The sequence below is a fragment of the Arctopsyche grandis genome, chromosome 4, assembly GCF_051622035.1.
Source record: "Arctopsyche grandis isolate Sample6627 chromosome 4, ASM5162203v2, whole genome shotgun sequence".
Taxonomy (NCBI): Eukaryota; Metazoa; Arthropoda; class Insecta; order Trichoptera; family Hydropsychidae; genus Arctopsyche; species Arctopsyche grandis.
This window is the reverse complement of record NC_135358.1, coordinates 10,601,269-10,616,676: the sequence shown is the minus strand read 5'-3', so window position 1 is coordinate 10,616,676 and position 15,408 is coordinate 10,601,269. Positions and strand designations below refer to the sequence as shown.

General features: G+C 30.9%; 2 protein-coding genes across 4 annotated transcripts in view; one reads left to right on the top strand and one right to left on the bottom strand.

The window, feature by feature from the left end:
- Window positions 1-15,408, top strand: part of LOC143910245 (zinc finger MYM-type protein 1-like) — a 727,250-nt gene that overhangs the window by 653,678 nt on the left and 58,164 nt on the right. The gene's annotated exons all lie outside the window — the stretch shown is intronic.
- Window positions 1-15,408, bottom strand: part of EndoA (SH3 domain containing GRB2 like, endophilin-A) — a 48,970-nt gene that overhangs the window by 698 nt on the left and 32,864 nt on the right. The window contains exons 3-10 of one of the 3 annotated variants that reach the window (XM_077428887.1): window positions 7,809-7,877; window positions 7,518-7,734; window positions 7,299-7,432; window positions 7,152-7,218; window positions 5,797-5,897; window positions 5,425-5,528; window positions 5,246-5,352; window positions 1,635-1,727 (exon numbers count right to left, since the gene is read on the bottom strand). In XM_077428887.1, the coding sequence (XP_077285013.1) occupies window positions 1,635-1,727; window positions 5,246-5,352; window positions 5,425-5,528; window positions 5,797-5,897; window positions 7,152-7,218; window positions 7,299-7,432; window positions 7,518-7,734; window positions 7,809-7,877 (892 nt within the window). Of the gene's footprint in view, window positions 1-1,634; window positions 1,728-4,442; window positions 5,353-5,424; window positions 5,529-5,796; window positions 5,898-7,151; window positions 7,219-7,298; window positions 7,433-7,517; window positions 7,735-7,808; window positions 7,878-15,408 lie in introns of those variants that run through there. The other 2 variants (XM_077428884.1, XM_077428885.1) reach the window with 2 other exon arrangements.

The window sequence follows — 15,408 nt, the reverse complement described above, 5'->3', positions numbered from 1 at the left end:
TTAAAATACGAGTAAATAGTATTTGGTATCAAAACACCAGTTTCAAATATCGAGCACACATACACAAAACTAAACATGAAAAGCACACTTAAAAAATACAAGCAGGTATTAAATAAAGGCATACATAAATAAAATTTAAATTAAAACATACATATATATGTATAGCTACTGCAAAACAACCAAATTACTCACACTCATAGAAAGTTTATATGTATTTAAGTATAATTATAATTATTTACTATTATATGTTTAACCCTTTGAGTGCTGACTTTTGAGTCTTTTCTGTTGAAAGCCCGCCACGCTGAAAATTTCGCCAACATTTCCAACTAGAATTATTTAGAAATCCAATAGAAAGCCGGTATAAAAAAAGTGAAGTTAATCCAAACAAACCAAGATCACTACCGCCGAGGATTTCGAGTTTTGTAAAATTGTGTTTAGACTCTCTAATATATCTTGCTTCAATATATAAAATAAAAAAAGAAGACTATTAACGAATGTATTTTTCCAAAACTAGTTCAATCTTCTTCATTGTTGTTAAAATGTACACAATCTAAATACCAAGCTACAATCTAAAATACTCAGCAATTAGGGATTTCCATCGGGAAATTCTGCTATGGTAATAAATTCAGAAATTCCGGTGTAAACCAGTCTTTATAAACGTTGACAAATGAATGACATGGATTACACGACCCATGTTCAATGCATTTTTATTCAATGCTACCTGGAAAGGCTTAGCGGGTAGTATTATTGTTTTCTTTGTACATCCTCAAAATACAACGCCTATTGGCGTATTTCAGACCCATGGACCTGTTGGCAAAACGCCGATCGGCGTTGGTCAGCATTCAAAGGGCTAACTAAGGCAAAATATAAGACTACATAAAGCAAACAGTATTATGATAAAAGTTAAGTTTAAATATTAGATACATTATGAAATTCATCAAAATTAAAATATTACATCTGTTAGATAAAACTTGTCTGATTTTAAAAATTATTAATTTATACAATAAAAATATGTCTATAATGTTAATTGAATTTAATTTTAAGATTATATTGGTTATTCGATTGATAGCACAAACACAAAAAAATATTGAATAAATAATCATAAAACAAACACTTAAATCATAAAATATAAATGTTAATCATAAACAAATGAAACAAACAAAAACATGGCCAAAAATAGTTGGATAATGAGGTTTTTCTTTTACAAAATATATAGAATATAGATATACATATAATGATCCTCCTGATAGATGTAAATGAATTATTTAAACATGCAATGACAATAAAAATTAATGACAGCACTATTTTAAGCTAATCTAGAAATGAGTGCAAAATACACATTTTTTACAAACTACAGTGGTGTTTATATTTTCGTCTCTCTAATTAAACTTAATATACATTTTCATTTTTTTAAATAAAAACAATGGCTATTATTATAATAACAAAAATTCATCCGAATACAAACAAATGTATGTATATTAACAGTAAATTACACAAAACATAATTCAAACTAATTAAGCTAGATGTAAAAACTTCACTTAATTCACATAACGTAAGTTTACATTGCAAAAACAAAATTTTGACAGGTTTAAAAATATATATATGTATGTATATAGAATATTTTCATATGTTACCGTTGGTAGAGCGCTGATTATTTTGAGCATTTCCTCCTGGAAACAGTTCCAGGTTGTTAGGTTTGTGGACCGGAGAACCAGCATTGGAACCTCCTACAGAGGCATAACACATTTCAAAATCCCACTTACAATTTCATGCAACGTTTTCATAGACACATAATCTATATTTCATTAATAATTTATATTTCATTTGAAAAATGTGTTGAAATTATATTTTACTGAAAAGTAATGATTTTACACCAACTTCCGATTTTGTTTTGTATTATAATGAACAGTTTTAAAGTGGAATGCATTGATAATATTCTCGTTATTTTTTCAAAATAATGCTCGTTTTTTCCGGTCACATCAAAATTGTTATGTTTAATTATATGTACATTTACATATTGTGATTGTGAGCTGAAAATAAGAAATACGTGGAGATTCCTAGTTTTATTTTGCACTCAAATAGGAATTTATATAGAAATAAAAATGAAAATGAAATCATGACTTATTTAAATGGCAGAATGGTATTTCATTATTGATTTCTACCACATACTCGCATATAACCAAGGCTTGAAGTGGTGAAACGTCTTCTCTATGCACACTGTGAGAAAAAAAATTAACTTAATAATTGTACGTAGAATTAATTATCACCAATTAATCTTTTTTATACAAATTCTCTGAAAATGAAGTATTACACATCAATCGAAGCATTCAATAAAACCATAAATCAGTCAGCGAAACTATTGTTTCTGACGAGAGTTTAACTTCAAGCACTGGGTAACAGAAATACAAAAAAATGAACCAAAGGGAACAAGATGAACACTTAATAACATTGAAAAATTAAGTGAAAGAAACATGTTTGATGCGGTAATAGAGAACATTAAAAAGTTGACACCAATACATTCCATATTTTAAAACTAAAGCTTGAAAAAGGAAGTTGAAGAAATCATGCTAACATATAAATTAATCAATATATATATTATATATATATATATATATATATATATATATATATATATATATATATATATATATATATATATATATATATATAATGCATTAAGATATTAAATGTAATAACTACATCAAAAGGAAGAAAGTAGGAATACGTCAAAAGGAATGGTAAATATTCTTTGGAAATACTTGTCTGTGAACTTGGTCGATTCTCATGTAAATTGTGTTGGTTATGGTGATGATTCCAAAGCTTAACACAGCACCCATCAATAAAATCTTTAATTTAATTTTGATATTGTTCTCTGTGAAAATTTAATTTTGAAGTTGTTCTTGGACCCGTGATCAATAAAAATTATAAACCTTCATTCTAACAAGCACACATAATCATTCATTGCAGCTATGTATAATACAATATATTACAGACACTCTTTTTATAATTTTCCAATCGTAACATTACCACTTTTTACAAGCTTTTGATTCAATCAAAAGTGTCTTGATTTAATTATTAATTTGAAAAGTAAAAAAAAAATTAACAAAAGTTGGAAATGCAATGATTAGAAAATTAGCTCATCATTTGTACAAGACACATCACATGTATGTACATAATATTTATAACCTATTACTTTGGCTGTGGAGTCGGAGTCGTGGTATTTTAGGGGGAGTCAAAGTCGTAATAACCGAGTGAAGCTAATACAAAGGTTGTAATGATGGAGTATTTTCAAACGTGTCTATTACCATTATTTTTCACCATCGTAATGGCAGACTTCATTTCCACATATATTGATGACCAAACCGAGCAAAATGGCAAAGTTTGAAAAGGATCGGATAAGAACCCAAATTTCGTCAGCCGAAAAAATCAAAAGTAAAAAAAATCGAGGGTCTGACTACTTTTTATAATTAGCTTTAATTCGTTGACATTGGAGAAATGATACAAATTTAAATGTACTTAATGTATAATATGTATAATTTTTTTGAGTCAGACCATAAGATAAAGGCAGAATCCGAGTCAGTAAAATTTTAAACGACTCCACAGCCCTGCTTATTACTAATAATAAAGACAATAAATAATAAAAGAAAAACAATAACTATATATATACAATAATTGTAACAAAAAACGGTACATATAATATAAAAAATATTTACAACAATTCCAATGATCCACTTAATATTTATTTGACTCATTCATTTAATTTTTGCATTTCTTTGTAACTTTTAAACGAAATGCAAAAACAGAAACGCGCCAAATTTTTGACCAGTAGTGTATCTGCAAAATGTACAAACGCAATCAAACATACAATAAGCAAAGTGACTATTTTATATAAAAAAAATATTATGTAAAAAATCCTTTTTAGAAAAGAATTTTAAAATGTTTAATTTTTATTCGTACTATTGTAAAAAATCGATATATTCTGATCTGAAATTTCAGCATAAAATATTGATTAATTAATTACGTAAAAGTAAACAAATCCCATTAATCAACACAGCTTTCACTTTCACTAATGATTTAAGTACTTTGTATATCAGTTTTATGGAAGGCAAACAACTTAAATTTTGATAGAATATTGTTTTGTCACCAGAAATATTTACATATGTTTGTAAAATTTCAAGAAAATTGATTAGGTGTAAGTGGGTCAAAATTTTATTTCAAATTCTTTTCCATATATGTATGTACAACCATGTCAAATAAAACCATGTAATATTAATAGTAAAAAAAATAAAACTAACACAAATGAAAACTAATCACAATTTTATGTACAATTACAAAAATAAAAATAATACATACATACTTAATTAATATTTAATATATTCTAAGATTTAAGGGAAAATAAATATTTATATTTTAAGAAATTAAAAACCATATATAGTTTTTTTGTGAAAAAATACTTAAATAATAAAAAAACATGAAGAAAACAAAATACTTTTGATTATTTACATAAAGTATTGAAGAAATGTATTATGTAGTTTTAAAAAAGAAAAGGAAAGTCTGACCATAGACGTATGGACGGCACGCCACTGATACACATGTATCTCAGTACTCTTTCAACAATAAAAATATACATTAAATGAGTAATTCGTCACCAAAAAATACTTCTTCCAATTACCCAAAACACAATCCATCCCAAATGCTTGCACATGTAATTAGTTATTTGCATGCCTTGGTGTCATACATTTGTTAGTAAAATTTCCATACATTTTCGTTCAAACATAATAATAGCATTCGATGCATACAAATTGATATCCCACCACCTCCACATACCAGAATTTAAGAAAAAAATCCCGAAATAAAAGGTAAAACAAATAAAACAAAAAAGAATCACCTGACCACGGATCCAAGTTAGCGTTGTGTTGGCTTGGAGGGCGGCGAGGAGGCTGTGCTCCTTTAGCTTGCCACCCTCCGCTAACACCGTTACCGCTTCTATCCCATGGAGCGTTGAAAGGATCTTCCCAATTGGTATTACTAACAGAAAGCTTTTTATCAGTGATGTTCGAGCTTTTACTGTGTGACAGCTTAGATGTGTTGTTGTGAACGATCCAGTTTGTTTGTTTGGATGAAATGTTACCTATGGAGGAGCTGTGTCTAAGGTTAGAATTGACCTGAGGACGGGACAGGTTTTGATTGGAACCATGGGTACTGCCTATGACAGAACCGGATTGAATGGAATGTGAGGGTCTACCATTATTATAACCATGTGATCCGTCTGTGGATACCCCATCAATGTTTAAGTCTGCCAGTGTCTTTGGTACAAATTCCAATTTGGGTCGTGATGCAGCTTCATCCATTCTAAAAATTACAAGTCAATATATTTCGAATTTTTTATTTATTAAAAATACTCGAATTACATATACTACATACTTCTCTCGCAGATTTGCAACAAGAACATTGAGGATTTCCGTACATTGCTGATGATATTCTTGAAGACCGTCTGCGAATGATGTCAATTGCGCAAGTTGTTCCACCTGTAAATTAATGAGTAATTTTGATAATCATTTTATATCGAAAAAGGTTTTCAATTCTATATTATGACACTGTGATATCTAAAGTCATTAAGAAAAGCGAATGGAAATATTTCCCACAGGTGTGTGCAAATGTATATTAACCTGCCTCAATGGATTAAAGATTTTAAGATCATTGATACATTCTCGCAAAAACAGCAAAAATATATGTACGTTGTATATTTTGTTTAATTATAACATTTGTATATAATCATTAATAATATAAACTCACTTCGTTATCCAACAAGTTGAACATTCCCAACTGCGCTAGATGTAAAGATTCGGCAAATTTCTCTTCCGCTTGCTTTATCTCATCATCTGGAATATGAGATCCTTATCAACAAGAATCCGTCCTCACACATTATGGATTGACATGATCATTTTAAAATGATCAAGAAATAAGGATGATTCAAAATAAAAATTTGAAATACAATGAAATCAAAAAATGGCAATAAATCATTTAATGAAATATATTGGAAAAAAATGAAAAGCGAAAGAAATAATACAGACCAAATAAATGCAGCAATCAGTTCAAATGATATAAAATCCCAAAAAAAACAATTTGTTAAACGTGAAGTGTGGAGTTATGATCCAATGAAAAATATCCCAAGTGGGTAGGAAATGCCGTATCAGTGGTCCAAATAAAATAATATCAGGAGAGGATCATGAAACAAAAAGGGAGGACAAAACACACAGATTAGTGAACAAAATCAAAATAAATATTACATATGTATGTACTATAGTAATACCTATAAGCAAAGTAATTCATATAAATATTGACAATACTTTTAACAGCAACCTATTTTAAGCAAAACCAACGTTATTATTAAATATGGACACACATTAAATTCAAATCATGGGAGAGTATGTAATTTAAATCGAAGGCTATTTGCAAACTATTATATTTTAGCACTAATTTAAACAACATACATATATGTACATATATGTATGTTGTATGTCAAAAACTTTCTTCATTGATAATTGTGCTAACATTATAACCGTTTACAAAAACCTTATATATTAAAAGTCAACAAATAATAATTTCTACTTCAGCACGCTTCATCAACAAAAAATCAGAATAATTCTCTACATTAGCTCGCAGCAAGGCGATGATGATATGAAGTTTTCTAACGACTGTTTCTTCACTGTCAAAACATACCCTGTCTCCCTGAATACTGATTATGCGATGGACTGCCATATGGACTCATTCGACCAACTAATAAAAATATATAAACACTTTCAAGAAACAAAATATGCATGACACTAAAAAATATATAATTTATTCGATGCACGAGTAATAACTATTAAACAAATAAAAACATGCTAGTTCACTAGCTTCAATCATTTTAAAATTGCATTATAAAATAACACATCTTATATCCCATCCAAACTAAAACTCCTATAAAGTGTAGAAATAGTATTTAAATCTATAATCAAGTTATTTTAAGCAAATGTGCTTTATTATGTTAAGCAATCAAAATGTTAAATGAAATAAAAATACAATTGCGTTCTTACAAACCCTGGCCGTTTCAAATGTTGAACTTTAATTGTGAATTTGTCTGCATATAATAAGAAGGAATTAATTACCTTTCGCTTGTCTTCTTCTTTTGCAATCAAAGTCGAGTCTTCTTCCTTGCAATTTTTTCCGATGATGCTATAATTCAAATAATTTCATGTAATAATTATTAAAAAAAAAAAAACTTAAATTAAAAATAAAATAAAAATATATTATACCATAACTTCTTTCAGGTCTTTAGTTTGTAAATGATGCAGAGGTTCAAGGAAGTTTTGTTTAATATTGTCATCAAGTGAATACTTAATGTCCGCCATTTGCTTCATAGATTCTCCCATTTCAACTAAACTTTGAGCTGAATATAAACAGACAAAATATACAAAAATTCAAAAATACATCAAAAACAAACCACTGATAAGATAAGCCTTTTAACAACTTACAAAATATAGAATCTTCGCCTAATTTTTTGCCATAAAGAAGCATACAGTCGCCGAGAACACCTTCAGGCTGTGGATAAGTATTACTCTTGGCTTGTCCAGAGAGTTTAGAGATACCTTTCACGGCCGCCATCTTAGCGCGAGCGGTAGGGTTCGGTTGAAGGAATTCTTTGGTTTTTAGCTGCAATTCCTCTACTAATTCAACTGTTACATCAGTTTTCTGCAAATCGATAAAATGAGAATCAATAATATGATTTTATACATCGAAACTGATATAAGACAATTAAGACTTACTCTTTCCATTTCCACAAAATCCAAATCCAGCTTTGTGCCTTCGGCACCACCCATTTTTTCGGTGACATACTGTAATTTAAAAAATTCAATTAATATCCAGTACGATACCTATACTTTCAAGGAAAATTACGCATAATTGGAATTCATGGAAAATAATTAAATACCGCAATTTTGCTCTAGACAGTCTCTCCACGGTAATGGACAATTCGTGACGGAATCGAGATATTTTTTAAAGAACATCTTTTCATTATTATCAATCGATGGAATTTCCAACGGCCGTTTATACAGGCATTATAATATGAAACGTGTCATGGTCACGGGATGAACTAGGCCACCAGGACACGGCGTAGCCGCGTAGTAAAATCAAGGTTTGCGTCGAGGGGGATGCTGCCCATTTTATCGCTTGCGCTCATCCCTCGGGATATAGAGAAGCCAGAATTCCAATACAAAGGAAATGAGCGGAAATAATAAAAACCTTGTTCGTACATACTTCGTACATTTTCTAAACCTTGGTTTAGAAAATGTACGAACTCGGAAATCGAATAACTACATAGAACGATCATTGACCGTTACGACATTCCTTGACAAATATCCCTGGATCGGTATTATGTACCTTATAAGGGTGGGCATACATCCATACATATATGCGATTTGTCTGCAGACAGGGACGTCCTGTGGCATGGGCAATTAACGCTTAAGGGGCGGCAAATTATGTAAGATTTTCATTATTATGTGATTTTCATTATTATGTCACCGCATCGAAAAGTCGAAAAATCGAAAATGTTCGTTTACATATGAAAAGCATAGTATATATATCAGTGGCGTGCGGTAAAACTCTCTGCCCCCGTCGTACAGCCTCACTTAATTTGCGCGAGCAGGATACAAGAGGAACAGGCCTCCCGTATACTGTCCGCGCACATTAAGCAAGGCTGTACGACAAAAAGAGAGATAATTTCACCGCATGCCACTGATATATATTATATATACATAGTACCGTTTACCATGCATACATTATTTTTGATCTTTCGACTTAAGATCTTTCGATTTTCGATCTTTGCTTTCCGATATTTGCTTTTTCGATCTTTCGACCTTTCGATGCCGTGATGTAGACCCGAATTATTAACATTGAAAATAAAAATGCGCGTAAATATTTTGACATTCAAGAATGGAAAGCCAATTATCAACCGATCCAGGTGAAAGCATCTTAATTACTTCCATTAAATCATATTTCAAATAAATTTGAAGACATTCAGAATAAATTTACGTTATGAAATGATCATGAAAAAAATGTTCGATTGTATCACATTTACATATAGAGGGGGCTGCATTTGGAATTATGCCTAAGGCGACAAATAGTCTCGAGACGTGACTGTCTGTCTGCAGATAAATCGTCAATAAAATGTCTGCTGTAGATTTACAACTTCTTTGGTAACAGATCGGTCGGATGATCCCAAATGTATTCATCACTGTCTTTTAATTACTCAAAACAATAATTTAATAAATAATGGACCACGTATTATAAAGGCCATTCATCAAGGATTTGTCAATTAATCACCCAGCGAATTGCTCAACTATTTGAGCAATTTGCTGTCCAATTAAATACCGATAGACTTCTTTACCGACGATCAACTTATTTACCAATCAATAAGGCTTTTCACAACACGATATAATCGGTTAGATAATCCGATCAAAGGCCTAGTTCGTAGCTACAGATAATACTTACATTTAACAACTACATATGTACATATATGGATGTAGTAAACCTGCACATTTTCGTTGTGACACGTCTGGATGATGTCAGTTGACAGACTGCCATGCGCATCGTCAGTGTGACAAAATAAGCGATTTTTGTATATTATATATAAAATCTGTAATTTAAAATGTTGACTTCTGAAATATGTACGAAATAGCGAATTTTATGAAAGTTGAATGTACGAATGTCGAGGACTGCGTGTATATGTAACAGTCCGTGTTCACTTCTGTTCGTTCATGAACATACTAATTTATTCATACACGAACTATTGGTTTTAGTTTTAGTAAAGCTATCTTTAAATAGACTCACCAGGTATCACATTGAACTTTTAACTGTAGAAACTTTTGAGTTGTCAAAACGCCAAGTATTTAAAAAGGAAATCCTATGGAAACCACATTAAACCGCTGTTATAATTCCCGTTGCTGCTAATATTAAAAATATTGCAACCAAGGGTAACCATATATGTATACATACATAGATAAACGATTGAGAATAATTAAACTTATGCCTAACAGTTTGTGTATGAACACGCTAGTTCGTTTGTCAATTTGTTATGATGTGTACACTAAGGGCGAAAACACACAGCACGGGTCGTGGCACGTGGAACGTCGAAAGTTTTCCTACATTTCTTCAAATATGGGATGCACCATTATCGATCACTGTCAAGCAAAGAAAAATACATGGAAACAATTTGAATGAAAACGCTCCAGGGGGTCATTTTGGGACGGTGCGTACTGGGCCCAATTTTTCGCACGTTTAAAACTATATAAAAAAAAACCATGTGCCACTTTCATCGCTCTGTGTTTTCGACCTACATAAAACTGGCCAGATTGGATAGTGTCCGAACAAACTACACAAGTACGTATGTATGTTCGTGTACAATTAATTCGTAATTTCAAAATTGCATTTGACAGAATAATCATCATTTGATAAAATATTCTCAGAAACTAAATCGAACAATTCAGCAAGCAACTTATCGCTCGATAAATTGCTCGGTGATTGGAATAATTTTAATACATGAAAAGCTTTTAATAAAACAACAGCAACACACGACCCAGACAGATTCTGAGCGAAATATACAAACATTTTTATTTAATTTATTTATCATTTATTATTCTCAACCTTTTTTACAGGCTGAATATTTCTTCGAGAGCAGTGGCTCATTCACATCAAAATCGAAGTTCTTCTACACAAACGGAATACAAAAAAGTCAATAAGATGAAATAATACATATGTAGTAGATACGTGTACCGTTGTGCATATTTGCCTTGTACGAAACTTTGGTGCACATGTGACTTGGACGTGTCCAGTCCACGTGAGCCAAGAGATCATTTAGAACGCAACAAGCCGAAGCTAAACGGGGGAAACCCGACGTGCAATCCGGAGGGATGGAAGGGTGGATGATATAAATATATAGGTCAAGGGAGGGTTAGGGTGGACGGGCGTCACGGCGGGGTCGGGAGTCACCGCGGGGGACAGGCGGGATCAATAACAAACCGGGGACTCCGAAACGGGGAAACCCCAACCCCACCACCCACCCCCACCCACCATTGCCACGTCGCCATCGCGCCCCGTTATGTACACATTATGTGTACACGTTTACGTCGATTTGTACACATATTAATACTGTTGCTATTATTGTAATTCCACACGATCTCATTACGCGAAACATTGTTATTGGAGAATTACGACACAGTGTTATATTTTAATATGTACTAATGTTCGATTTGATTTTGCGTTATACTGAATATGTAGTTTAGCTTAGACCACTGAACCGGGTGTTTGAATTCGAAATTCTTTGAAATTCGATGAAGTATTTTAATGTATGTATGTATGTTATAAACAAATTTAAATTATTATATTGAATTTATTTATATACTATTGATTGTAAGTACATACATACATATGTATTATGATAAAAATTCAATTTATTGTTCTTGTGTAATATCGGTATTATTTTAATAAATTGTATAAACATTAGTATCAATACTCGATGGTATCAAATATCAAATTACTATACATATATGTATGTATGTATAATACTTAGAAAGAACAGAAACATTTCGAGGAAAATCGAGATTTTTCCCTGTAACGAGCTGAATTTTTCAGAGAGATTTGAAAACGGATTAAAAAAATAGTTACCTAGGAATTCTCATTTTTCGTCTATATTTTCCTTTATAGGATTTATCTACAGTTCATATTTATATCAAAATAAATATACGGGTGGATGTAAAAGAGAAGCAAACGAATTCTATTATATGTGAAGAAAATTTAATCTTCTTATGAAAACGGTTTTAATATGGAACAGAGATGTGCAACATATTTTTTAATATACAAATGTATGTATGTATGCACATAAATATAATACGTGTGGCAAGAGAAAAATTAAAATTTCCGGAAAAATCTGGTAACATTTACGTTATATGGATAATTAAAATTTTATCTCTTAATCTAATATTGAAAAAAAATTATAAAAGTAATATTTTCATAAATTCAAGATATTAATTTGATTTATTAATAAAAATAATTACTTTTCATATAGGTTTCTCATCTAAATAGACCCTTTTTCATTTCAAATTGACGCGTTTTCATTTCAAATTAAACCTTTTTCATTTCAAATTACACCTTTTTCATTTCAAATTGACATTAAAAAGGGGTCAATTTAAAATGAAAAAGGTTTAATTTGAAATGAAAAAGGGTCAACTTGAAATGAAATTGAAATCATCATTTAAAGCCATTCACCAACCACTGTTGGATAAAGGCCTCTCCAACACTTCCATTCGTGTTTTTTTTTTTTGCGCAACTCTCATCAATCGCATCTAACACACTATTGTAATTTCATCCACTCATCTTCCTTGCGGCTTTCCTTTCAACCATAACATTATCTCGGGTACCATTCTAACACTTCTTTGGTCCACATTTCGTCCAATCTTCCTTGTGGACTTCCTTTCACCCTTAAAATTATCTCGGGTGCCATTCTAGCACTTCTTTGGTCCACATTTCGTCCATTCTTCTAGCCCGTGATCCGCCACATTTGGTCCACATTTCGCCCGTAATTCTAGGCGTGACCCGCCCATTCAATGTCTTCACTATCTCTACAATTTACACCACCCTTTTTCTTATCTCTCCTTGATATGCAAGCATAAAGGGTTCCATACTTATTTGAGTGTATTAGCATTTTGTGTAATATCTTGGCGTTTACTGCCCAAGTTTCACATGCATACGTCATCACCGGCAAACATATTTTTCCTCAGGTAATTTTCATATAATCTACATATTAAAAATAATAATAAAAATACCGAAAAAAATGACCTACCGCTGATGAAGACTCATTTAAGATAAAGCTACCTTTCTTCACTTCCAATAATGGAAGAGAGAAACGAAAATTATGGTGTTCTCTGGCGCTCGTTAAAGTAAAACTTTAGGTTTCAGACGTTACACGTTAAAAACCCAAATTATAGGAAAAGCCTTTTAGCCCGTAATCTGATGTTGAAAGTTTTGCGGCTCAATGTACGGTCAAATTGTGCTCTTTTTATTTTTTTGAGTATTTTGTATGTGTGCTTGATTTCAAGAATTTTGTTTTACGAAATTGGTTTTAACAAGTAAAGAAAATTTTAGTAAATTCGTTTTAACAAGTAGACACTGGTGAATAAAAAAAATATACTAAGAAAAAATCTAATCAATGACATACATATATATGTAGTATGGAACATAATTTTCCGTTCATGTTATGTAGATACTTAATGAAGATATTTACATGTACATATTTACGTTCGTATGAAAAAAATATATACATATGTACATAGATATCACGAAAAAATCACTACAAATTGTTATCAAGCATTAGACTACACATTCTTGGGTCGTTTTCATTATGCTGCGTACGCACCTAACCAACGAACGGCCCCCAGGCCAACTTTTTAAACCAGTAGCGTACAAAATATCGAAATAAAAATTAAATTTAAAAATATCAAAATTTAAACTATTATTATTATATTCAAATATCAAAATAAAATTATAATCATTATGTTAAAATTAAAATAAAATATTGAAAGTTAAAACAGAACATACACAATTTCAAACGTCTGTTTTAAGCGAGATTAATTTTAACGTTAATGCCCGATTCACCAGATGCACAAATCTTTTTTATCCACCTATTTGTCAAAGCAACACCTCTTTCAATAGTGCAATCGTTCGTATATGCCGTATTTACGATAGCTTAGATGATTGTCCTGACCTCTTTAGAGACTCTTTTAGTATTTTTAGGACAAAGGTGAAGAAAATAATATGTGGTTGATTTGCTTCTTCACCCTTATAGTCTTTCTTTTTCTTTTTTACTTTATCTGTATCTTTTTCTTTATCTGTTTTTTTTCTTTTTTTTAAAATCTTGATGTTTTTGTAATTTTACTTTTTTATATCACCATGTATGTGGTGCTCACTGTAAATGGAATATTATATTTTTATTTATGTTTATTATTATTTTTTGTCTCATTATACAACTTTCTTTTTATATTTTATTCTGTATGTGTGCCTATTTAAATAAAATAAAAAAAATAAAATAAATAAATTTTCGAGATTGAGCTAAAATTAGATCATCAACAATCACATACAGGTAGTCCTGACTTAAGATGTTTTGACTTACGAAGATACGCACTAAGATCGAAAAAAAATCAAAGAATTATTATTTTTACTTCATCATAAAGCACAGCTACTGATAATACATGATACTATATCATGTATTAGTATGGGTGATCCAACGTTCGTCGATAATTCGGTGTATTGTCGTTAAATCAAACGGATTTTTTTGTCATCACAAAGGGAAATCATATTAATAAATTAATCAGTTTAGAGGTAAAATTTATCGAATAATGTGTGATTATTAATTTTATTTCGACGAAAGAAAAAAAAACCCTTTGACAAAACACCGACGACGGTTTTTTGTCAATGTGTTTTTTACCAATCATCGACGGCAGAATACTAACAAGCAACAAAAATAATAACAAGATTATTTTTCGCTCGTAAGCAGAGAAATTAAAATATTTCGCTGGTTGTAAATGCGTATCGTCGTAATTCAAAACATTGTTGTAATTCAAAACATCAACAATGATCTAATTTTAGCTCAATCTCGCTCTTTAGCTTAATTTTGATATTTTAATTTGAATTTTTTAATTTAATTTTTATTTCGATATTTTGTATCCTACTGGTTTAAAAAGTTGGCCTGTGGGTCGTTCGTTGGTTAGGTGTGTACGCAGCATTAGACCAGTTTGTGCGTCAATAAATAAATCAAACGGCGTATCACTTTTAATGACCTGTATATTAAAACAATTATACACACAAATGACCAGTGGCGTGCAACACACCAAATGTATAATATTATAACTGTAATATAACATTCACACTTAAAATCAAAGCAACACATGCCAATTTCGGTACGACCGAATAACGCCATTGTATTCAGAGCAAGTATGTGCCGTAACATTTATCAGATATAATACATTTCAAATAGTATAAGAAAAAAATAAATAAACACAATAAACTCTTCATACTTATATATGTATACGCACATAGGTACGTATCGTATTTGAAGAAAGGTCGTTACACAAAACACGGAAAATCCCTTTGTCTGGCGAATCCATCAATACGATTTTCTTACTCGACAAAAGGATAATAATACACATCTTATTATTATTATCGTATTAGTTCTGATATTACATCGCATTAATTTAGACTTAAATTTAACGAAATTTTCATAACGAAAACGTATTATTTCAGGCTTAATTTGGAACACATCGAATGAAAATGATATCAAGAATTAAAATTTACTTATACGTACATTATAAGGCCGCA